This window comes from Gordionus sp. m RMFG-2023, chromosome 3, assembly GCF_954871325.1.
Source record: "Gordionus sp. m RMFG-2023 chromosome 3, tfGorSpeb1-WG-v2, whole genome shotgun sequence".
In the NCBI taxonomy this organism is placed as follows: domain Eukaryota; kingdom Metazoa; phylum Nematomorpha; class Gordioida; order Chordodea; family Parachordodidae; genus Gordionus; species Gordionus sp. m RMFG-2023.
The window spans coordinates 27,850,821-27,877,123 of NC_088777.1; the positions used below are offsets into that span (position 1 = coordinate 27,850,821).

The following is a 26,303-nucleotide window of genomic DNA, read 5'->3' on the forward strand; positions in this document are numbered from 1 at the left end:
TTGGAAGGAATTAGAAGAGGGACTTAATGGAGGCGGTAGATCTATTCCATTCTTTAACCAAGAGCCCATACACATCAAAGCTTGTATTGTTTTGTTTGAAAGCCTATTCCTTTTTTTAGTGACAAGATCTCCTGCTTTCGAAAATATTTGTTCACAGGGGACAGATGTTGCTTGAATTGCTAAAAAATTTCTAGCTGCTAATGAGAGGACTGGAAATCTATATAATAAACTATATTGACTATTTAAAAAATATAAAAGACCTTTCACTATTGGCTTTCCACCATACTAATATGTCATCCTTTAATGAAACAAGAGGTTCATTCAAATAGGTGTGAAGTTCTGATATATTTTCTTCAATGATTTCTGCCGATATATAATCCCCTTCTTAATTTCTTTTTTGGGATAAAATTCTTTCTACAAAACTAAATTCATTGATTTCCTCCTGGCACAAATGTTTGAAAACTAGGATTTAATAAATAAATATTAAAAATATACCTGAGAATCCGTTATTCCTGTATTTTTTTTATTTTCTATTTTCCTTAAATATTTTGAAAATTTGGTCATATACTCAATTCTATTAAGAGTATTAGGCATTTAAACTTGTTTTAATCTCGGATCGAATAATGTTGAGGAGACATATGAATCATAGCAAAATAATTCTTTGAGATATTTCTGCATTTTAACCCGCATGTTATTAAGAATTTCTTTTCTTGTATTGTTATTATCCTTTTTTATATTATTTAAAATTTCATTATTTATATTCTCCATATACATGGAAATCCCAACTGTAGGATATTTGGATCCTGATAAATCAAGTGTGGTTTTATAGAAGGGCCTTAGAAAATCTACAGCCTCTTTAAGGTCTTCTTTTTCACACTCAGTAAAGAAAACCCCTTTAAATTGTTTGTAATTCAAAAAAAGTACTTCTGCTATAGCATCCATGTTCTAAAAATTAAATATTTTTTAAAAATAATTGGATAAAAATGTAAATACCTCATATATTCATCATTAAAAAGGAGCTATTCCATCTAATAGGGATATCAGAAGGGATTTTAAATTTTGTAATACCCTTATTTTCACATATTTGTACATATGCTTGATTTATTTTGGGTGATTTATTTATAGAAAAGGCTATGTCTCTACACTTTTCTAGGATAGTTGTAATATATGATAAACCTTCTTGAGATATTAGGTTTAGAATATGGGCACAGCATCTAAAGCCTTTAAATTTTTGTTCCTTATAAATATTCTGCAAAATATCCATGCTTTTTAGGATGTTATTGGTATTATCTGTAGTACAGGCCAGTATATTCTCCTCCAATTGATATACATCAATTACTTCTTTTAATGCTAAGGATATTTCTTCAGAAGTAAGAGGAAATGGGATATGATTTATATCAAGTAAAATATTTTTTAATGTAAGAATCAATATAGTGTGAAGTAATGGCTAAAAATGAAATTTTATTTATATTGCTCCACATATCTGTGGTAAAGCTTATTAAAGAATTATTTTTTTTAAAATATCTTTTAGAGAATTTCTTAGTTTCTCAAAATTAGCTGTGTAAAAATTTTTAACTTTGTTTCTTGACCAAATTGTAACAGTTGAGTTTAAATATTTGATTAAATTATGAAGACCTGAACTTTCAAAAGTCTTCATTGGCAGAGAGTCCATTATTACCCATTTTATTATGAGTTGGTTCATATGATCTGTTTGGAATTTATCCAATGGTATTGAAGAAAGTGATTTTGTACTTGTGGAGGGCATATTTAAATTAAGAGTAGATTGTGTTTTTGAGATATTTTCATTATTAGAAGTATAAATTTTATGTTTTATCAAATGTCTGTTTAAGGTACCTAATTATTTTATTAAGAATAAGGTTAAATTATTTTGACAATGAATTATTCAGACAGTTTCTTAAGAAAAATAGATATATAAATAACAACCAAAATATTTTAATAATAATACTGCTTATTTTGATTAATTTATTGCTTAAAAAATTATAAACAATTTTTTTGTTACTTGTTGCTGACGATATGTTAAATTTGGTATTACAGTGAACACATATTCTGTTTTTTATTAGGACTATAAGTAAAATGTTTCTTGGACAAACTTATGGTTTTCATACTGTAAAAAAAAAATTAACAAAATCTAAAATAACTCCTCTAGAAAAATATCATAAAATAAAATATACAAAAAAATTATATTAATTGAATAGTAAAGTAAACTTAAATATTAATAAAAGACCGGTCCGGACCGCGGTCCGGAGCGTTAAAAATAAAAAGACCGGTCCGGACTACGGTCCTTAACAAAAAGATCGGTCCGACAATCGGTCCGGTCCCGCTCTAAGACCGATAGGACCGGAACGTTGACCTTCACTAATTGTCATTACCTCTATAATTATTTGAATTGTTGTAATAAGATTGGTAATTGTTACGATTTCCATCACCGTATTCGATCTGTTTTCTTTGATTATTATCATACCATGTATTATTTCTACCATAATTAGATTGATTATTATTGTTATAGCGATAGTTATTATAGTTATAGTTGTTATAATTATCGTGGTATCTCGAATTATTATTACCGTAATTCCTATCATTGTATCTAAAATTATTATTGTAATTCCCATTTCTATTTCTATTATCATAATTATTTCTAAAATTATTATCAGGTCTAAAATAATTATTGTTGTCGTTTCTATTTTTATTGTTAAAGTTTTTATCTTTATCGGTCTTTTGTCGTTATTCATATAACTTATATTATCAACATCTGACTTATCGCTGATGCTGTCTAACTTAATCCCTAACTCCACCATCTCATTTAATGCTAAGCTAATAATTTTACAAAATTTATATTTTATCTTGTCATTTAAGGTAGATGTACATAATTTTTCTTTTAATCTACTGTCGTCCGAAAAATTACATTTTTTATGCAGTTTCGATACTCTTATGTACCACAGCATGAAACTCTCAGACGAGTTCTGCTGTAATAAATTAAATTTATTAATTAAAGTGTTTTTATCTTGCACAGGTAAAAGGTAAGTTAATTTTTTAGTCACAATTTTAAGATCTAGTATGTCGGTATCAGAACAAATTGATTTAATATTGTCAAAAACCTCGACTGATAAATTATTAAGCAAAGTATTTATTTTAATAAAGTCCGATAATGTGCTGGTCGAAAAATAACTTAATATTCTGTCTAAGTAAATCTCAGTAAGTGGTCCAACTAATTTAGGAATTTTATGTATAAACTCTGGTTTTATTTCCATGTTTTATTAGTAAATCATATGTATTGATAATTATAACATTTTATATTTTAACAATTTATATTTTAACAAACATACAATTTAATTCTATAAATTCTGACTCGTTATACACATAATGTTTGCCATTTAATGACTCAAAACAATTTATCATATCTCTGAGGTTCACGAACTCAAATAATACATCGTCAGTACCCCGTATTCTAGAGTGGTGTACATCACAGTTATAAGTCAAATCGAACAATATATCGTAAATGGAAATTTCATAAGGAATGTTGATGAATTTAAAAGCAAACATGATAGAAATAATATCAAAATGATTTTACCTTATTTTTTCCTTCTTTATATAGAAATTATTTGTATCGTTTTATGATTTTTTGTTATTCATATTTACAGAGAAAAAAAAATTTTATTTTTAAAAAAATTTCCATAAGGCGAGTTTTTTATGCCAAACATGTACCACCATGAAGAGAATCATGATAAACGTGCAAGTAAGTAAAAATATATTTTATTATTATTAACTGCTTCTTTTCTTTTTTAAACATGCTATATATATACTATATAAAATTATAATATATATGATTAAACAAAAAAAACAAAAAGTAAGGTTACGAAAAATAAAAAGTAATATAAGTTGAATTTGAATTCATAACAAAAATAAAAATATTATTTGAATAAATTTAAGTTGAATTTGAATTCATAACAGGGTTTTACACAACAAACTAATTAACAACACTACACTAATGATAATAAACAATGATGATAATAACAACTGAGTATGACCGCCGCTTATTAAAGAACATAACTACGAAGAAACAAAACGTAATGATCAAGCCGATGACATAACGTGTTAAACAAAATGGACAACAGGCAAACCGTTAAGCAACGATTTGAGCAACTTGCATACAAGATCAAGAACATTAGAAGACTTTTGTCCAAGGAGAACCTAGGCCGGATTTCTTTGGAGGGTGGGATGTTAGATATAAGTATTCGTTTTATTTCAAAGATATTTATTTTATACCTAACAGCAATAATAAAAAAAGATTTTTATTTCTTAACTTAAAAAAATTTGTTTATATTATCGTTACAATTTACAATTTACATTTTTTATTATTTTATCACTTATGTTAAATTTAATTTTAAAACGAAGAACATTTTATTTTTCGTTTTGCGTAACTGAATAATTGATTATTTTTTTTATGATTATTAATTTTTTTTTAATGGTTATATAAAGAACATTTTTGTTAAACTTTAGAGATTATATATTGTGTATTATGAAAGATTTATCATGTGTCATACTTATTTCGTTTACTTGGATTACACCTTATGCGCCTATGATTATTGATTACTTCTTATGTCCTAATATTCGCTAATGAATAAAATATGGAAAATTATTTTAGACGACAACCTTGATACCAATTCAGCAATACTTATATTATTATTTTTAATTAGCATACAGAACAATGATTAGGGTAATTTAAGACGATATTCTTCAAAGAATAAAATCCTTCAATGCTGCTTCTATTATAGAAACCATCCCAGTGGCGTATCCAGGATTTTCTTATGGGGGGGGGAGGATTTTTGAGGGCTTCGCCCCCAAACCCCCTTTATCCCAGCTTTCCCCCGGCCTTCGGCCGGGTCTTATGTTTTAGCTATTCCATTTAATTATTCATAATTTAATAATAATTATATTTCTATTTGTAACTATTATTTACTAATTCGTGCATGGATATTTCAAGCCTATTTTTTATTATTTTTAGTAAGGTATATTATATTTAATAAAGTTTTTTAAATGTAAAGTTGAAATAAAGTTTAATGTCATTTTTTTTATAAAATTTGCTTTAAAAACTAGCCTCAGCTTAAACATACAATATAAGTATAATATAATTTTTTTATTTATAATACTAATAGTAGTGTGTATAAAATATTAATGTTGTTAAACGGCTCGTTTTGAGCTGATTTTTAAAAACGGCTAACTCAATATTTTCACCAGAAAAATATAAATTAAACCTTGAAATTTCGATACTATATAGACCTTTGCTCCTTCTATGAGCAAAATTTTCAGGCTTGCATTATATTTTTCTGGATAAATAACTGAGTTAGCCGTTTTTAAAAATCGACTCAAAACAAGGTGTTTAACAACACTATAAAATATTGACAAGAAATAATTAAAAAAAACATGTTTTTTTAAACTTCTTATCAAATACAATATTATACAAATTTTTTTATTAAATACTATAATTATAATGCGATTTTTAATTTTCGTGGGAATGTTGCCAATTCATCAAGAATTGTTTGTCTTTGGGACCAAATCTCTGTGGATATTTAACAGAGCTAACCCATTTAGCCGAGATTCGGAATTAGTACTTCATAAATATATTTTCAACCTTCTTAATTTGGAAAGTCCTATCATTCGTACATGTTATAATAGGCAAACATGGTAGGATATAAAACAGCTTCAAAATATTAGGAATTTGAGCCAAGGTTTCTTTACACCGATTGAACGCATCAATAGCATGCTCAGGTAAAATAGCTAAACTTATTAAATATTTATCTCAATTCAAATTCACTGATTAAATTTATTTCAGTATCAATATCATAGGAATAAAATTTTGCTAAATATTTAATTTTGCCAATAGTGGCATTAGAAAACGAAGATGGATCTTTGGGTATTAAAACTTGAAGATTGCTAAAGACTTGTTTTTTATCTAAAAACCGTACTTTTATTTGCGATAAAAAAGTATCTAAGAATGGGATGAAAGTGGATATTTTATAATATTCTTAAGTTGAGCCAATATTTATTTTACACCCCAATAATTGCCCAGGTGCTAGACGAGGTTTAATTAGTGTTATATCATAAAATTTAGCCTTCGATTCAACGTCTATATAAATATTATGAAAATATTCATCTACATTCATTCTTTTCATATATATATTTTCCGCCAAATCAATAACCTGAACCAAATCTAAATTTGGTTTTTGTAAATTTCTACAAAGTAGTGAGCTATAGGAAAATAATTTATTGATGCAACTAGCAGCAATGATAAACTCTGATTGATCAATTGAATTCATAATGATATCGCTTCTGATGACACATTACTTTTTTTCATGCTCAGCCTTATTTAACTTTTGTATTTCTATTTCTTCTTCTGTTCTACAAAATCGAAGTAATAATAAAATATTTAAAAAATTATATATATTTATTAATAATTAATATTAAAAATACTTATTAATTCTAACTTACTAATAATTTTGAATTTAAATAATAATAAAATAAATTACCATTTGATTTCAATCTCTTTGAACTTAATATTTTTCCATTTTATTAATATTTTTGAATAATGTTAACAAGGAAAGTAAATTTTAATAAAATTTATTTATAAAAAATAAGTGTTATGTTGGAAAATTGATATTCAAATATTTGTAAAATTTTGATTGAGGGGGGGGGGGGGGTAGGGGGTGGAGGGTAAAATTTTTATTAGCTTAAAATGATATTTATAAAAACAGTCAAATTTGCGATGGGGCATTAACATTTTTGAACCATATTTAAAATATAAGATTTTAAAACACATTATTAGAAATTATAACCAAAGCAATATCTTTTATTCCAGCCAAAAATTGAATTTTTCCCAAAATAAATAATGTGTATCACATAATTATTAAAGATTATACATATCATGTCCATGTTAAATAGATTTTTATCATTATCTATGCATTATATTTATTTTTATGCATGGTTTTTTTAAATATATTAAATTTCCCAAATATTCTTAAAATAATGTTAGAAAAATCTTAATCTTTTATTCCTAATATTTAAAACAATATAATATAAGCCTAAATTAAAATTATGAAGTATGGAAATGCACTAAAAACATTTTACTCATCTTCTATTTTGTTCATTTTACTTTTATAATCAAAATGTTTTAATAAATTTAAAAAAAAAGTTTTGTCTTATTAATAAAAGCTAATATTGGTCGTGATAATGAAATGTAAGTTTTTTTCCACAAAATGCAATAACTTTTAGAAATTTAACATATAAAATAAAACATGCATAAGTAATAAAAAATTAGTAACATTATATTACAGAAACACAATTAAGAGGGGAAGGAGTTAATAAGGCAATGGAAATTTGATTTAATGACTTGGATCACAAGTTTTGACAAGATAAAATCCTTCTTTAGGTTCATCTGTTTTTACTAAAATTTGTCTGATTATTGTATAAAGAAGAAAATTCTGATTCGCCGTCATTCCTGATAGGTTAGCATCTAGTTTTGTTATAAACTCAAACATTGCTTTTATTGGTTGATATTATTTACTACCAAAGGCAGTGTTGAACCAATTAGTATTTTATTTTTATTGAAATCTAGGCTACCACATTTGGTTATAATATATTATAAAAATCTTAATATTCAATAGACGTCTATGGCTATGTCTATAAGAGCATGCTTGCCTATCTGATATTTCTGCGTTCAAATCCAGCAAATATTATATTTTTTTTCTAAAACCAACTGGTACCGTCCGGAAAAATAGGAAAAAACGGGAAATTTTCTTTATTTTACTGGTAAATACTGATTTTTTTCCAAGTATTAAAAACAACAAATAAGATAATTTCAATTAATTTGTTTATCCTCGATAAAAATATTCCAGATCAGAGCTTGTGCTCTAAAATCGAACAATTTGTCATTTGCTGAAGTGGTTTATCTCATAATTGCTATTAAAATAACTACTTTCCTAACCTTATTTTTTTAAAATTCTATTTTGAGATGATGAAAGAATATTTTGAATTTATATATTTTAGGCCTTTGCTACTAATTTTGATCTCTGATTCGTTATAAAATATGAGGCTTGCCTAATATTTATAATGCATTCCCCTCTTATATTTGTTCACCCATCCCTTAGAGGGTCAAATTTATATTATATAATCTTTCGATTACCATTTATTATTCCATTCTTATTCACTTTAAAATATAGGATATAAAGATTAAAATAATTTCTTCCAATACACACATTGAGTTATGGAAAATAGAAAATTTGAATGGTCGTTGCAAATTCAATATCTAGGTTACTTTGCTCTTCAGATGATACAATATTAATGTAAATTTAAAGTTATAGTCCCTTTCGTTAAGATTTAATTAAATTAAAATTAAAAAATATGGCTTTTGTATTTTTCAAATATTTTTCATTTTGGATTCCTAAGTAAGTTTTCATTAATTATAAATTATATAGTTAGGTCCTGGAGATCATTCTGAATCCGGATTCCGGAACTATAATTAGATTTCTTAAAAGTATAGGGGGGTTGGTTTTACCCCCAATTATGTAAGATAAAATTAACACAACTCCTTCGCAAAAACGTTCTTTTTTTCACTTTGCGCCAATTTTATTTTAATTTATAATTGCGCCCTTTATTTTCCCTAGAAAGGAATAATTTTTATGTCTATCCGGTTCTTATATTTTTAGTTTATAAATTACAATTAATTAATTTTCTTTACTTGTTAAAATTAATATTTTTTATGTGTAATTTTTTTATTGGTAATTAATAAATGTTGTAATTCTCAAGTTTAAATAAAGCTTTTAATAAATTAATTTACTATGGCACTCATATGCACACAAGGACTGACTGAACTACTCATACTACATTACCTAAGGCCCGCTACTTCACAATATATTTCATTAAATTATTTTGTTAGCACTTTATTGTATTTTGGAATTGATTAATTCAGTTTAATATTCGATACTATATAATATTTTTCAAATTTTCTATATTACAGGGTTTCCCATTCAAGAGTCCCAATCAAAAAAGGAAAAATTTCAATCATAAAAGGAAAAGGGTCAATCATAAAAGGAAAATGTTCAATCAAAAAAGGAAAAGGTCCAAACAAAAAAGGAAAAGTGTCAATCAAAAAAAGGACCCAAAAAGAAAGGAAAAAGTCCGATCAAAAAAGGAAAAGTGTCAAACAAAAAAGGTAAAGGTTCAATCAAAAAAGGAAAAGTGTCAAACAAAAAAGGAAAAGGTTCAATCAAAAAAGAAAAGTGTCAATCGAAAAAGGAAAATTCCCAAAAGAAAAGGAAAAGTATCAATCAAAAAAGGAAAATTCCCATTCAAAAAAGGAACATCGTTAATGTTTTTAAATTTTTTAAAAAAAATTATAAATTTTTCAAAAAAAATTATAAATTTTTCGATTTTTCTTAAATTTACATTTATTTTTGTCATTCCTTCTTATTTTATTTCTAACTTTTTGCAATTTCTTTACTTTATTTGTATCTTTTCTCAATTTATTTTTCTTGTAATTTAAAAATTATATCATTTTAATAAAAGCAAATTAGAAATTTAAAAAAAATATACAATTTATTAAATTAATTATGTAAAGCTTTATTTTGAAAGTTAAAACTATATCTAATTTATAATTTGTTTCATTCTAGCCCTAACTATTTTAATGTTTTTAGATATATTTTTAATGTTTAAAATAAATATGAAATCTAATAGGGCGAAATTATGTTATGATGTCTGCTTAGATTTAATGCCATTTGATTCTATAAACAATAAAAGAATGACAGACTTTCTAAAGGAAATTTATATAAAATGATTATTAAAAAATAAATTATTCAAAAATTAGAAATATAAGATAATTGATTCCTCGTCAGAATTGCAAATAGGACAACCATTAGTCGGGGTGCACTAGACGATGTTTATTTATCTATGAAGGCACATGTTTTAAATTTGATTGACTCTGGACCAAAATTTTGTTCTATCACTTTTGATTTGTGGACCGATCATTTTAAGCGTCGAAATTATATGATAAGTCTTCATCATTTAGATGAAAATTTTGATTTTTAAAATATTTTACCTCACCTAGAAATGTGACTCAAAAGCATACTGGGAAAACAATATTATCTGATATTGATAGTATTGAAGAGGAGTTCCATTTAAAAGCCAAAATAATACAAATGATAACTGATGCTGGGGCCAATGTCAAAAGAAGCGTCATATTAGGAGATTATGAGCATCATTTATGCTTAGGGCATGGATTTCATAATTTGGTTACAGTTGATGGCATAAAAAAAGTTACCAAGATTGATATTCTCTTAAAAAAATTCGAGAAATTATTTCAGCCCTCAGATATCGAGTAGCTGATTTGGAATGTGAAATTGAGGCTGAACATGGTAAATGTCTGCAGTCAATTTATGAGACAGGCAATATCTTGGATATTGATGATTCTGATCTATACCTTGATGATCATTTTGATATGTCTGATGAATCGGATAATAGAAATGGCATTGCACCAACCAATCCAATTAATGCAAAAACTTTAAAAATAAATTGCCCTACCCGCTGGCATAGCATATTAATTATGCTAGAAAGTATTCGCTGTAAACAAAATTCCTATAAATAATGTTCTAAATAAAATAGGAAAACAACTTTTAAAACTCTTTAATAATTAAAAGGATATGATAGATGAGCTTTAAGCAGTATTAAATCCATTCCGAGAGTCGGTGGGATTTCTTTCCTCCCAAAAAAGATCTATAATAAACTTAGGGTTATTATTTAGCAGTGAAATAGAAGCTCATATACAAATCAATAAATCTGATTGCTCAGATATAATATGCTTAAAAGAAAATATGAAAAAAAGCTTGACCATAGGTTTCCGATCACTGAAGTTCAAGTTATTATATATTTTTAATTTTTCCTTCATATATGCAACATCTACAAACTAATTCGCGTATTCTTTGCGAATCTCTATATTTGATTCGTTATTTTCTCTAACTGAACGTAATGATACTCTTTTAAAGCTGTACCTAAATCCTGAGAGTAACCTTGATACCGTATTTTTTGATATTTCCACATCATATCTTTCTTTAATGATTTCACATAACCTTTTTAAGAATAAAGTGCAATCAAAATTTATACAATTTAATATATATTCTTCCTGCTCTTTATTTTATTTCTTGCGTGCGCGTGAACCTCCTATGGGTAAGCTATATTTTATTCCATTTTTGAGATGAGAGTATTTAATATTTGTCACTGTCTTATAGCTTACTTTAAAACATGATGCTATATTTTTGATATTATCTTTTTTTAACGCGTCAATTATTAGAGCTTTTGTTTCTTAATATTTTTTCCCCTTTTGACCATATCTTCATAATTTTATTTTTTAAAACAAAAAAATTTATTTTTAAAAAATATACTCAACAAATGGAAGTGAAAAAGATTATAAAATTTACCTCATTTGCTTTAATTTTTCATAAATCAAAATAGTTTAAAAGATAATTAAATTACAAAATAATTATTTACTTGCCAAAGAGAATAAATGCGTTTTGAATATATTAAAATTTTAAAAATATAAGAATTTTAAAATGATTATATTTTATTAATTTACATATCGTTTGGTATTACAGTTCAAACTTATTTATTATAACCAAATGATTAATTTAATATTGTAATTATAAATATGTATATAAAAAATAGTCTGCCAAAAAAAATAATATAATTTTAAAAAAGAATTATCAAAATTGAGAAGAAAAGAAATAGAGAAAAGATATACTAAGAAAAATAAATTGAGAAAAGATACAAATAAAGTAGAGAAATTGCAAAAAGTTAGGAATAAAAAGGAATGACAAAAAATAAATATAATTTAAGAAAAATTGAAAAGTTTATATATTTTTTTTAAAAAATTACGATTTTCCTTTTTTGAATGGGAATTTTCCTTTTTTGATTGACCCTTTTCCTTTTCTTTTGGGAATTTTCCTTTTTCGATTGACACTTTTCCTTTTTTGATTGGACCTTTTCCTTTTTTGTTTGACACTTTTCTTTTTTGTTTGGACCTTTTCCTTTTTTGTTTGACACTTTTCCTTTTTTGATTGAACCTTTTCCTTTTTTGTTTGACACTTTTCCTTTTTTGATTGGACTTTTTCCTTAACCTTTGCACTTTTCCTTTTTTGATTGAACCTTTTCCTTTTTTGATTGGGACTTTTCCTTTTTTGGATGGGAAACCCTGTAAATTAGCTTTTATTTGATACCCATATCCATATTTTGTGGTGAGAAAAATATTCCTGACCCCCCCTCCCCCCCCAAGACCTAGACCCACCCTGATTATTATTATTAAAATAAAAAAAATTTTTATTATCTTTTATTTGATACCCATAAAAAAAATTATTATTACATCCCCCCTCCATACACCCCCTCTCCACACCCAGACCAAGTCATACCCATCCAAACCAAGAATGAAGACTTTCAGTCAAACCATATTAAATTTAGCTTTTATTTGATACCCATATCGATATTTTGTTTAGATAAAAATATTTCTGACCCCCCAAGACCTAGACCAGCCCATTATGGGGGAGAGTTTGACTTCCAGTTGAATAGATCTTTTGATTAGCTATCGATTGATACCCTATGTTAGACATATCATATTAAAAACAACATTGAAAATTAATGAATAACAATTAAATTAAAAAACGAAACGCGCGAAAAACGCTTTTTAAAATAAGATTCTTCTATATCATGGTTCAAACGTTATAATGTCGTATAATTCTTTATCCTTTAAAAAATTGAAAATATAAAGGGATCCCTTTGAATCCTGTGAAGATCCCGGATAGTTATGATCCTTTTAAAAATTACGACATATGTATGATGAAAAAAAAACGTAAAGAATTGTTAAAAAATGGACCTAAATTTATAAATTATTTTTAAAAATACAAAAGAATTTTCAAAAATGAGAAGAAGAAAATTGAGAAAAATTATAGTAGGAAAAATAAATTGAGAAAAGATACAAATAAAGTAAAGAAATCGCAAAAAGTTAGAAATAAAATAAGAAGGAATGACAAAAATAAATAGAAAAAAGATACAAATAAAGTAAAGAAATCGCAAAAAGTTAGAAATAAAATAAGAAGGAATGACAAAAATAAATAAAAATTTAAGAAAAATTGAAAAATTAATAATTTTTTTTAAAAAAATTTAAAAAAATTACGATTTTCCTTTTTTGAATGGGAATTTTCCTTTTTCGATTGACACTTTTCCTTTTTTGTTTGACACTTTTCGTATTTTGATCGGGCCTTTTCCTATTTTGATCGGACCTTCTCCTTTTATGATTTAAACTTTTCCTTTTTTGAATGGGAAACCCTGTATGATCCTTTTATAAACTACGACATATGTATGATGAAAAAAACGTAAAGAATTGTTAAAAAATGAACCTAAATGTATAAATTATTTTAAAAAATACAAAAGAATTATCAAAAATGAGAAGAAAAAAATTGAGAAAAAATATAGTAAGAAAAATAAATTGAGAAAAGATACAAATAAAGTAAAGAAATCGCAAAAAGTTAGAAATAAAATAAGAAGGAATGACGACAAAAATAAATAAAAATTTAAGAAAAATGAAAAATTTATAATTTATAAATTTTTTTAAAAAAATTTAAAAATATTACGATTTTCCTTTTTTGAATGGGAATTTTCCTTTTTTAATTGATACTTTTCCTTTTCTTTTGGGAATTTTCCTTTTTCGATTGAAACTTTTGTTTTTTTTATTGGACCTATTCCTTTTTTGATTGAACCTTTTACTTTTTTGTTTGACACTTTTCTTTTTTTGATCGGACTTTTTCCTTTCTTTTTGGGAATTTTCCTTTTTTGTTTGGACCTTTTACTTTTTTGATTAAACCTTTTCCTTTATGATTGAAACTTTTTTTTGTTTGGGACTTTTCCTTTTTTGAATGGAAAACCCTGTATAAATTATTTTTAAAAATACAAAAGAAATATCAAAAATGAGAAGAAAAATAAATTGAGAAAAGATACAAATAAAGTAAAAAAATCGCAAAAAGTTAGAAATAAAAAAGAAGGAATGACAAAAATAAATAAAAATTAAAAAATTTATAATTTTTTTTAAAAAAATTTAAAAAATTACGATTTTTTTGAATGGATATTTTCCTTTTATGATTGACCCTTTTCCTTTTTTGATTGGACTTTTTTTATGATTGAAACCTTTTTTTTTTGATTGGGACTTTTCCTTTTTTGAATAGGAAACCCTGTAATATTCTTCAGTTGAGCCAATATTTATTTTACATCTCAATAATTGCCTAGGTGCTAGCGAGGTTTAATTAGTGTTATATCATAAAATTTAGCATTCGATTCAACTTCTAGATAAATATTATGAAAATATTTATCTACATTCACTCTTATTGTATCTACCTGTTCATATTAATTTTCCGCCAAATCAATAACCTGAACCAAATCTAAATTTGGTATTTGTAAATTTCTACAAAGTAGTTAGCTTTAGGAAAATAATTTATTGATGCAACTAGCAGCAATGATAAACTCTGATTGATCCATTGAATTCAATAATGATATCGCTTCTGACGACACATTACTTTTTTTCATGCTTAGCCTTATTTAACTTTTTTATTTCTATTTCTTCTGTTCTACAAAATGAAAGTAAAAATGAAAAATATTAAAAAAATTATAAATACTTATTAATTTTAACTCATTAATAATTTTGAATTTAATAAAATAATTATATATAATATTAAAAAAATTACCGTTTGATTTCAATCTCTTTGACTAAAAATTTTTCTATTTTATTAATATTTTTGAATAATATGTTAGAAAATTGATAATCAAATATTTGTAAAATTTTGATTGGGGGGGGGGGGGGGGGTAAAAATTTTATTAGCTTAAAATGATATTTATGAAAAAAGTCAAATTTGCTATAGGGGGAATCCCCCCCTAATGACTTGCCTCCGTAGTATTCATCGAGTTTTCATTCCCATAATTTCTTTTTTCGCAAGTTGATAATCTATATCCATTACACAGTCAGTTCTTGATTTTTTTTTTTAAAAACCACCTCTTCTGCTCTTTTTCTTGGTAATACAAAATAATTTATCGCATTTGATCGTCGATCTTATTCCATCACTCTATTTGGTTCGATAAACTCGTTCTCTTCCTTTTTTACCTCACCGCTTTATTGTGTACCAATTCATCGATATATTAAGAAATATTCAAGCACTTACAATTATTTTAAGGTCAAAATTTCAAAAAGTCGCTTGATTTTATGTATCACGTGTAGAACTGGTGATTTCTTTGTCCCAAAAAAGTATAAAAGGGGCGAGATTTTATAATTATATTGACTTCTTAACAATTTTTCTTTTTTCTTATTAGTTTTATATTTAGATGGCGAATAAAATTTGGAGTTGAAAATTTATTAGTTTTAGAGTTGTATTGGTAAATTATGTAAGTTATTAAATAGCGTTTTACTGGAAGAGTTTTTATAGTATATAATTTTCACAGTATTAATTATGTAAGAAGTGTAATATTAAATAGAAGATTTTTTTTTAAAGATAATAACCAATTTATTATGAACGTTAAAAGTAAACATATATACGTAATTTAAAAATATATATTAAAAATGTCATGTTGTATAAAATCAATATAAAAAACTGTATAATAAAAGAAATAAAAAAAATAATTTGTATAGTAAATTGTATGTTGGGTGGGAGGAGGTCAAGAAAGAGAGCCGTGGATGGCAATGCAGTTAGATCTGCATATATCAACAGATATGCGCTGTCTGAGAAGAAACCTTCCTGTGGGTCACCAGCAGGGCCGTAGCCAGGAATTTTCACTTAGGGGGGCCAAGTGCTTACTTGGGGGGGGGGGACTATTTTTTTAAAATCAAACAAATAATTACGCATTCATATAAATTTTTTCCTATTTTTATTAAAAATTTAATAACAAAATAATACTATAATTTGAATATACAAAACAAAATAATACTATAATATGCATATACAAAACAAAATATTACTATAATAGAATACGGCGATTTTTATTTTTAAATTTTAATATAAAGGAACTAAAAGATAAATTCTGCTTTATTCTTTTTTCATACGCCATTAATACTAAATTTTGTTTACGTTTATCCTTCATAGACTCTCTACTGCTCGATAAAACTCCCTTTAATGTAGAGAACGAGGCCTCACAAGAAGCCGTTGATATCCCAATGATTATCGCTGCTGAGTAGCATTATATAATTCTTTAAATGCATGATTATATATTTTTTATACATAATATGTAAGATATTTTCAAAATTATGATTTTCTTTAGCTTCCGAAGCTAGCAATCCTTTTGCTATCTTCATTTCATGATGCAGTGTTTCCATATTTAAGTTTAACAGGGATTTTAATGGGGCCATTTATCTGATAAAAAATAATTAGGGTCAAGGGGGGACAATGTATTAAAAGATTAAAATCATCTTCTGTAAATCGGTCTAAAAAACGATCCACAAAGTTATCTATAATTTCATAATATATCCTTTTTAAAGAACTCCAATTGGAGTCTTTTTCACAATCGAATTCTAGTTTGCTATCAACTAAAAAATCTTGGAAATTTTTAGGCGTTTTACGTACCCGTGATGATTTTTGGGGAGTAAGATTAAATTTTGATAAAAGTTTTTCAGCCTTAATCATAATCAAAGCAAAAGAATTATCACTTCTTTTATTTTTTAATATATTGATAGTAGAATCAATACAATTTTTAGCATCCACTAGATTAGTACTTACTGATTGTAGATACTTATTTAGTAGATCTATTGTAATTAATATCTCATAAATTATGATGGCTAATATAATGTAATTTATATTAATACATTGAGATAAAAGACCAGAGGCTTCGACTGAATCATGAATTGAAACCTCTGAATTAAGAGTTCTATTAGAAAAGTAAAATAATACTTCACCAATAGCCTCAAAATTCTCATAAATAATGAGAGATGTTTCCAAATGACCAGTCCACCTCTGGTCTAAAAGTCTCCTAAGGGTGTGCCTGTATATTTACAGGATACGTTAAAACGCCTGAAAAAATTATGCAATGCATTTGATAAATTAAAAAAATTAGAAATAATAACAATATTATTATACCAATTTTGAACCACAAGATGCAACTTGTGGTTGTAGCAATGTATAAAAGAAACATTTTTATTAATTTTTTTTGAAGAAGTGTTTGCACTCCTTCATTTCGGCCAGGCATAACGTTTGCACCATCATATGCCTGGCTTATTATATTAGCTGAATTAATATTTAGATCATTAAGTTGCTTTAAAATGCAATCTGTAATACTTTCAGCAGAAAGACACTCTAAATTAATGATTCCTATTAAATTTTCTTGGATTTCTCCAGAAAAAAATATAGCGAATTATTATGCTCAGGTTTTCACAACCTGAAGCATCTTGTCTCATCAGCCTTAAGACAAAAAAAAGGCATCTCGCTTTTATTATATTTGTCTGAAATATTTTCAAGTACCATATCTGTCATAATGGATATTACTTCGTTTTGAATCTGTGGTGATGTAAACTGGGCATTTTGGGGTATAAATTTCATAATTTTATTTAATTCAGGGTCTTTTTGAATGGTGTAGGAAAACATTGCTATAAATATCTCAGAAGAATAAATTATGTTTTCATCTTTTGTAGCATCCGTAATATTTGTTGAACCAGTCCCACGGAAAGGTAGCTCTTGTATGCTAAGAAATAGCATCAAATCAAATATTGATTTAATATAATATTGATTACGATTAATTTGATCACCTCCCAACATTTTAGTTATTTCTGTACCTTTGTTTATATTTTGATTTTTATCATGCCATATTGTAATTGATTTTAAATGAGCTTTTGAGCTCTCGTGTTTTAGCAGTCCCTTCTTGGCAGCTAACGCATTTTTCCAATTTCTGAATCCCGTTTGTCCAAATTTATCACTTGGATTACACAAGTATTTCCTACATGGAAAACAAAAGGCAGCGTCAGCTTTTACACTATACTCCAACCAGTCTCGGCCTCTATATCATGATTTTTGAAATGATCTTTGCCTTTCATAAATATCTTTTTTCGCGTAATTGTTTAATTTGATTTGATTTATTCTGGCTAAGGTCACCTGGGATTTGAATTGAACCGAGGACTTTTTTGACACTAAAAATATTATAAAATAAATTGTAATGAGGGAAAGGGTCATAAATAATAATGGTCATCAGGATGGGCGAAGGAAGGGCATGCTGAAAATGAACAAACACAAAATTTATCTTGTATTTAACATACAAGTATTTGCTATACTGTAGTGCCCAACCCTGATGAAGATTATCAGTAAAGTTGATCAGTAAAATTATAGATATTCAGTATTAAAAACTAGAAAAAGGTCATAAAAATTATATCTTTAAAGATTAACAAAAAAATATAATATTTTTATATTTATAAATCAATTAATAGTTGCCTCTTGACAATGAGAGACTGAGCTGCTAGATGAAGATGATTGAGTCTCTTCTTCGTCTTTATTTTTTTTAAAATCAAAATGTAATAATGAAACACCATAATCTCCTACTCCTATTGATATTGTCAAAAATATATAAATAGAAAAATTTGGGTTAAATTTTAAACTATTTACCATCTTCCTCCTCTTGAGTGTAGTGAGGATCATTTTCTAGATTATTAGCTTCATTCATATCTTGAAATATGAGTGAATATATTTATTTTAATAATTAAAATTATTATACAAAAATGATAATATTAATAATAAATGTCTATCTCTTATCTTATATAAAATAAATATATATGAAATAATAATATATGCGCTATATCAATATCATATAAGTCATGAAATAATAATATAAATTTATACTAACTATGAGAAGAATCAGTTTCTGAAATTTCTGATGTAGTATTACTAGTAGTTTGTAGAGGTGATGTTGCTTGACATTTGTTTAACTTTAACTTAAAATAAGAGTTAATAACTGATTGTTTCTTCATAATTTTAAAATAAACGCTGTAAAATAAAATAACTGGTTATATATTATAATATAAATGTGATACCTATAGAGAATGTTATACACAACAAAAACAAATGAAAAAAAAATGAATGAATGATAATTTAATATTGGGTAAAAATAAAAATAAAACAGGATAGAAAAAAATTTACAAACTAGACATGTTTGTAGAATAAATATTCAAAATTTATTTTAAAAATATAAAAATAATCAATTCTAAAAAAAAATTTCAAATTGGGGGGGGGGGGGGCAGAAAAATTTTTGGGGGCCAAAGATTTTTTCTGGGGGCCAGGTTTGGGGGCCAAAAATTATTTTTTTTGGGGGGGGCCCCCTCTGCCCACCCCGTGTCTACGGCACTGGTCACCAGTGATGGCGCGGATTTTTTTACCAAGGGATTTGAAGAAGGTTAGGGCATGATTGCCAAAAAAATGTGTAAGAATTCTATTATATATGTTTATGATGTAAAAGAAGAATTTATATGTGAAGTGAAGAATGGTAGCTTAAGTGCATTTGAATGTGGTATGATGTTATCATTGAACCGAATAAGCTATGAGGATTTTTGGACAAATATTTTTTAAAAGAACACAAATAAACATAAGTATGTGAATAATCAAAAATGTAAATTGTTAATGCAATCTCATCATTCCTTCCTTTATAATTCCTTTGCGACTTTTTTATCAAGCTTGATTCGTTAACATGATTTCTTGTTAGTAAAGCTTTTTCATCGTGGTCTGCCTTGTTATAGTTAATTTTTTTGCTTGAATTTTGTAATGTTGTTTTCCTTATGGTTCTCTGTTATCATCATTTGTAGATATAATTTAATTCTCAAATATAAGATATAATAAATTATATAATTATTAGGTGCAGGGCATGGTTTAACTATAATACATTCAAAACAGTTTAATTGTAAATCGCTTACGTGCAAACACTTTTAAATGCGAAAAAACATCGCGATTTTGATATAAATTACTATGACATATGTTAAATTACATTTATAATTGCGAATCGGTTAATTGAGAAATATCGAATAATTGTGGAATTTTTCAGGTCCCTTTGTATGACAATAACGTTATTTTAATCGGATAAATGAATAAATAAAAAAAAATTATCGAAAAAAATTATTCGTGATTTTTTAACTTTTTTAAATAGAAAAATGGTAATTTTATTATATATTATAATCATGTTAAAATTATTTTGAGAATATAAGATCATTCCAAACATTAACCCTCTAGCAAAGGGGGGAAATGATTGTAAAATTAAGCACTACTTTAAAAAAAACAATTAGCGTTAAGATATAAATGTCATGTATTTACAGATTGGAAGCTAATAAAGCAAGTATATGCTCACAATTTCTAAGGAATAAACCCCCTGCAACTAAAAGAGTTAGAATATGAGTTGATACCCAAAAATAGAGGCAGCTTTATTGGTTTGATTTACCCAAATGCAAAGTAGATGTTAGAAAAAGCTATGTTTTATTAGCCAAACATTATAGGTAATTATAAGTTTTTATAATATATATTTAATTCTAAATTATAAAATTCTTACTTGTGATAAATGCTATATAAGATATTATTATAGTTCATGCATTTTATATTACATTCTATTTGGATTATATTATCATGATGATTGACATTATACATTTTCTAATGAATGCAACAATAAAGTCATATGTAATATAGTTTACTATAATGGCGACGAATGATTTCATGAATAAAGAAGAGATACCAACTCTGTAATTGGTAAAATTGATGAATCAAACATTTTAATTAATAAGAGTGGTAAAATGAATGTTAAGTAAAAGGGAATAATGGCAATTAAGTAAAAAACAAATTTGATCAATAAATATTACACAAGTAAAATTTGATAATTTTGATAAATAAAACAATTATCAAGATTATATTAAATAGCTGATGTGTTGGAGATAAAAGGGTTATTAATAAATATAGAAACCAATAAAAAAAAATCTTATAAGAACTTAATTATGAGGAGATAATTGAAGTTGGTAAGGCAGTTTTAAAGCCCACTTCAACTTTGTTTAGTTCTAGGATTAAGTTTATTCGAATTGAAAGAGGGAAAGGCGAAGCAAGTTTGCAGGTCGCCTTATAAGATTGGCACAAAAGTGTTAGTTCGAATCTTACCTTGATGGGAGATTGAGGGATCAGATGGTGGCTTGAATTAAAATGGCTGCATTGGAGTAAGATATTTCACTAGATTTCCAGGTGGAATAAATGACCTGGGTGAAAGGGTTAGCTTTTAACAAGTTTTAAATACGGCTTTGGCAGTGGAAACAGCTGAGGATGAAGTTACAAATATGCTCGTAAAAAAAATAAATAAACCTAAGGAGCAATTGGAAAATAATCAAGGAAATCCTTTGAATCAAGTACCCATATAATATTAAAGAAAAAGGAAATTTTAATTATTACAATAATAATAATAATTTTAAGTACAGAGATAATAGTACATTTAACAATAATGATATGGGTAAGAACAACTGTTCACGATGTGGAAGAATTCACATCTCATTCCAATTTTTTACATCAAGAGTGAAATGTTACAATTGTAAAAAGATAGAGCACTATTCAAAATACTGTAAGGGACCTAAGCTACATGTTAAGCATCAAGATAACAATGAATCATAAGATTCAATTAATAATATCTTCCAAATTTGTAGAAACAGTGCTAAGATATCTGTTAGCAGCGTCTACATGAGCGGGAGGGGTAGGAACAGTTTGCATCCTATTTTTGAGAGGGGTAGGCTGCTTTAATGGGGGGTAGGATAAATTTTTTGGGGGGCTATCTATTAAATTTTGAAATGAAATAGGACAAAATTTATTGCTGTAAAAATTAATAATTTTATTATAGAATTATTATAATACAATTCATCGACCAAATATTGTAAACAATCACACACATTGTTTTCCAAATAAAACTTTCTGCTATCCTTTTAAATGTAATTTATAAGGTTTCGATATTTCAGCAAGCTTATAATGCCATAAGAATTAATTCATTGTAAATAATGGAGGTTTTAATTGAATTTATTATCTAAAAAATAAATTCTTTATATTCACAAAATATCGATATAGGTAGTAGAGATAGAATTTAAGTTACCCTTTATAAATTCTCTAAAAAGGCGAAAATAATAATAGGAAAACACCGCCGCCGAAGGCGGCACCATTTTTTAGGGGGTGGGCAAAGGTTTTTGAAGGGGGTTTGCATCCAATGGAAATTTTGTCATGTAGACGCTGTCTGTTAGGATAAACGGAGTACCGATTGAATTTGATTATGATAAGAATCGGTAATTGGAAAACAATATTGGGATGAAATTAGACCAAAACTTGGACCAACAAAATCATTATGAGTTTACGGCTAGCTGGACGTCCTTGGTGAAACTATTGTAAGAGTGAAACTTGAAAAGATAAGCAGATCATTACCAATTGTGGTTACCCATTCAAATGACATACCGCTGTTTGGACTACCACAGATACTATTTAATATATTTATTCCACGACAAGTTACAATACGTAGTACAACAAGTAAAGATATTATAACAATTGATAAGCAAATTGCTGCCATGACTACAGAATTTGTCAGTGTTTTCGATGTTAAGCCAGGACTAGTTAATGATTTTTAAGTTAGCATACATCTTAGCAGAGTTGTTAATCGATACTTTTAAAAGTAGCGTGCTACCGCTATCGCTATTTATCAAAAAAATTAGCCCGCTATCGCTATTTGTCAAAAAAAGTAGCGCGCTATTAGCTACTATTTTTTAAAAGTAGCTTTAGCTACTTTTAAGCTACTTTTTTAAATGTTATTGTATAGTAAATATATAAAAATCAACATTTATAAATATTAAAATATAGTTAGTTTAGATTAAAAAAAATTTATGTAATAAAAATAAATATTTATGGTAATTTGTTGCATTTTATAAGTTTTTACCTTGTGTTATGTGTCCAACTATCTGCCGTGGTACATACATATGATATCTCTGATAACTCTACTATTAGAGCATCTTTCATCACTTTAAAGTTATCGCTATTTTATTCATTAGTGTCTGGCGACATAAAATTGCCAGGGGATAGAGTTTTAATCATCATGGTAAATGATGTATTATCAAACAAGGACATTGGCTGAACGTAAACTGTATCATTATAAAATAGATTTAGCCAATTACTGAGAAATATTTGCATTTGTATTATTAATTAATTTGGTTTGATTTGAATTAGTCTTTTTGGATGTAGAGTCGCCTATACCAAAATTATTTAGATGTTTCTCCATTTCCTTAAAGCTATTGGCATGAACAATTTAGACTTTAGGTGTTTCTTGAGGTTATAACAGGATTGATTTGAGGAAATATTTTTTTACATTTTAAACAAATAAATTTGAAGCCAGTTTTGGTTATATATTTATTTTAAAAAATTTTTCAAATCTAGGGAATGGGAAATTTGTCTTATAGCTATTAAGAACATTTTCTCCCCTGATATCTTCCATTTCATTCAACTAATATGGTGGAAATATTGGAAAATGTTATACAAAAATTTCTTTATTTTAAATTTATTTATTATAAAATATACTAACTAAAAAATAACTAAAAAACTAAATATCAAATAAGGTATATATATATGTATTATAAAAAAACAATTTAAATGAAAACAAGGTTACAGGCTAAAATTATCTATTAAATAGGCTATGTTAAAATAATAGCAATTTAAATTTAACAAGTTATAATATATAAAAAAATCAACCTCAAAGTCATTCATAAGTCATTATAATCGTTGGCTTGATTCTATCACGTTGGTTTGTTAATATCGTTTCGAGTACGTAGGCTTGTCGTCATTATCACCAGTTGTAAAATTATTATTATTAAATAGGATGTTGGAATGTATGAATAATTAATGAATTGATATGTTAGAATAATAAAAGGATGATAAATCAACAAGATTATTATATAATATTTTTAGCGTTTTCATCTTTTTTTTTATTTTTGCGTTTTAGTATTTAATTTATTTTTACTTTTATATTTATCTTTATATTTTAGTTTGGCGTTTGAATATATTTTTTAGTAGAAAGTACTATTTATTAGGTACTTCACCAAGTGTTTTATGTACTGACTTATATATGTCTCATCTATGGACATGATAAACTCTTTAAACCTCTCGGGTTTTTTTGATGCTCGAACCGGTCTTGGCAATAATCGAATAAGACGGTGTTGATGTACTGACAGCATCCTTTCCCTTCAAGAAATCCTCCTGAACGAGATCATTAATATTAGTCGTATCATTGGATCTTTTTTTATTTGACCCAGATGTCTTATGATGCGGTCACCTGTGTCCACTTCATATAAAAGGTCGCTATACTTTCGTTTGATAGTACCTTTATCCCATTTGTTTTCGCCAAATACTTTGAACCATACTTTATCCCCTGAGTTAATGATCCTATTCGGAGAAATAATGGATTGAACATTAATTTGGTGGGTGGAATGCCCGTAAGTCGTATTAGGTGTGTTTCTGTAATTGAACAAAAACTTCTCTAGCGCTATATCAGCAACTGTGTTCTTGTCCTCCATATTGCGTTTCATACTGTTGAATGTCCTAACCATCCTTTCCACCTGTTCATTTGATTGTTGGTGGTAAGCTGATGTTAGTACTTGCTTTATACCGTGATCATAACAAAATTTTTTAAATAATTTGCTGGTGAAATTAGTGCCGTTGTCCGTAACGATGGTTTCTGGTATCCGAGATGCGTTTTATCTCGAGTTCATCTTTTAGTTTGTCCTCCAAATCTAAAGTATCTGGTTTAGAGTTAACTTTATCAAAAGTAATATTAGTATCGATGTCTTCTGCCTCACATCCTATTTTTATAATCTCATCAATTTTATCCAAATCTTTTATTTTATACTTAATATCCTTAGAAAAGGTACAAATTTTAATTTTTTCTATTGCCCTGTCATCTAAATAATTGCACTCTTTGTTTAGTTGGCAAATTCTAGCAATCAATAAATTTTTCATCTTTAGATTGACTTGCTTTATAAAATTCTAAAATTTTAGTGTTGACGTTTTTTTTGGATATAAAATTTTAAGTTTTATTATTATTGAATCAAAATCATTATCGGCGTCTGAACTTATAGATTGCATTATCGGGAAGATTTTGTGTTAAAATGTATGCTTTGTCGTTAATTTTATTTTTATTTAAATATCTTATGATTCTATCAATATAGATGTCTATGTCCCCAAGGAAATTAGGAACAGTAGACTCGTCCTTTTTTGACATGTTTATAAATAAAAAAAATTTAATATTCTTTTTTATATATATACATATAGCGCAGACAATTATAATATAAAAGCTTCAAACATATTATTTGGAAAGTTCGATATTAATTTGATCACTTTTAGTACTGAATTTATCATATATCGCTTCGTTGAGCGCGTTATTTATTTGTTTTATTTCGTATATAAATTTCTCTTAGCTAGAATTAACTTTTTTTAACGAGTTCATCAATCTTGAACTTTGAACTCTTATTATAAAAAAAATAAATTCAAGTTCATTGACCTTGTACTTTGAAAAAATATTTATTTTATATTTTTTTAAAAATAAATTCAAGTTCATCGACCTTGTACTTTGAACTGTTTTTTTATGGTCTTTAAAGGTTAAGAAGATGTTTATTTCGTTGAATTTTATTTTTTATTTTTATTTATTTGTATTATATATTATTTTCTTTTTAACAATGACCTATAGACGATTTATAAAAAAAAATATCCCAATGGCCATGACATTGCCTTAAATATTAACTAACTTGGTAAATCAAATGAATGATAATAAGAATATCATAAAAATAATAAAATAGCAAATCTATGTTTTATATTACCTTTCTTTTTTTTTATTGAGAAGTCAGCATGTTGATTTTATATATCTTCTAGATAGGATCTGCAGACTGATTTATAGAATTTAGTTTTTATTTTACGAAGTTAATTTAAATTTAATATTTTACATCTTTCTTTAAATTTATTATTTGGTTCCTAACTATAAATAGTGTCGGATCCCACCATTGCCACCATGCTAATATGGTGGAAATATTGGAAAATGTTATATAAAAATTTCTTTATTTTAAATTAATTTATTATAAAATATATTAACAAAACAATATAAACGAAACAAGGTTACAGGCTAAAATAATCGTAACATATTAAATAGGTTATGTTCAAATAATAGCAATTTAAGTTAAACAAGTTTAAATATATAAAAAAACAATCTCA

At 26.5% G+C, this 26,303-nt stretch overlaps 1 protein-coding gene across 1 annotated transcript; it reads right to left on the bottom strand.

Moving 5' to 3' along the window:
- Positions 1-594: 594 nt before the first annotated feature.
- LOC135926846 (GATA zinc finger domain-containing protein 4-like) lies at positions 595-24,628 on the bottom strand. The gene is made up of 9 exons (XM_065462776.1): positions 24,376-24,628; positions 24,204-24,299; positions 18,675-18,734; positions 18,504-18,613; positions 18,051-18,118; positions 17,544-18,015; positions 2,391-2,733; positions 1,679-1,854; positions 595-945 (listed from the first exon to the last, which is right to left on the bottom strand). Exons 1-9 carry the CDS (start codon positions 24,626-24,628, stop codon positions 595-597), a joined length of 1,929 nt encoding a protein of 642 aa, XP_065318848.1.
- Between the last annotated feature and the right edge of the window lie 1,675 nt (positions 24,629-26,303).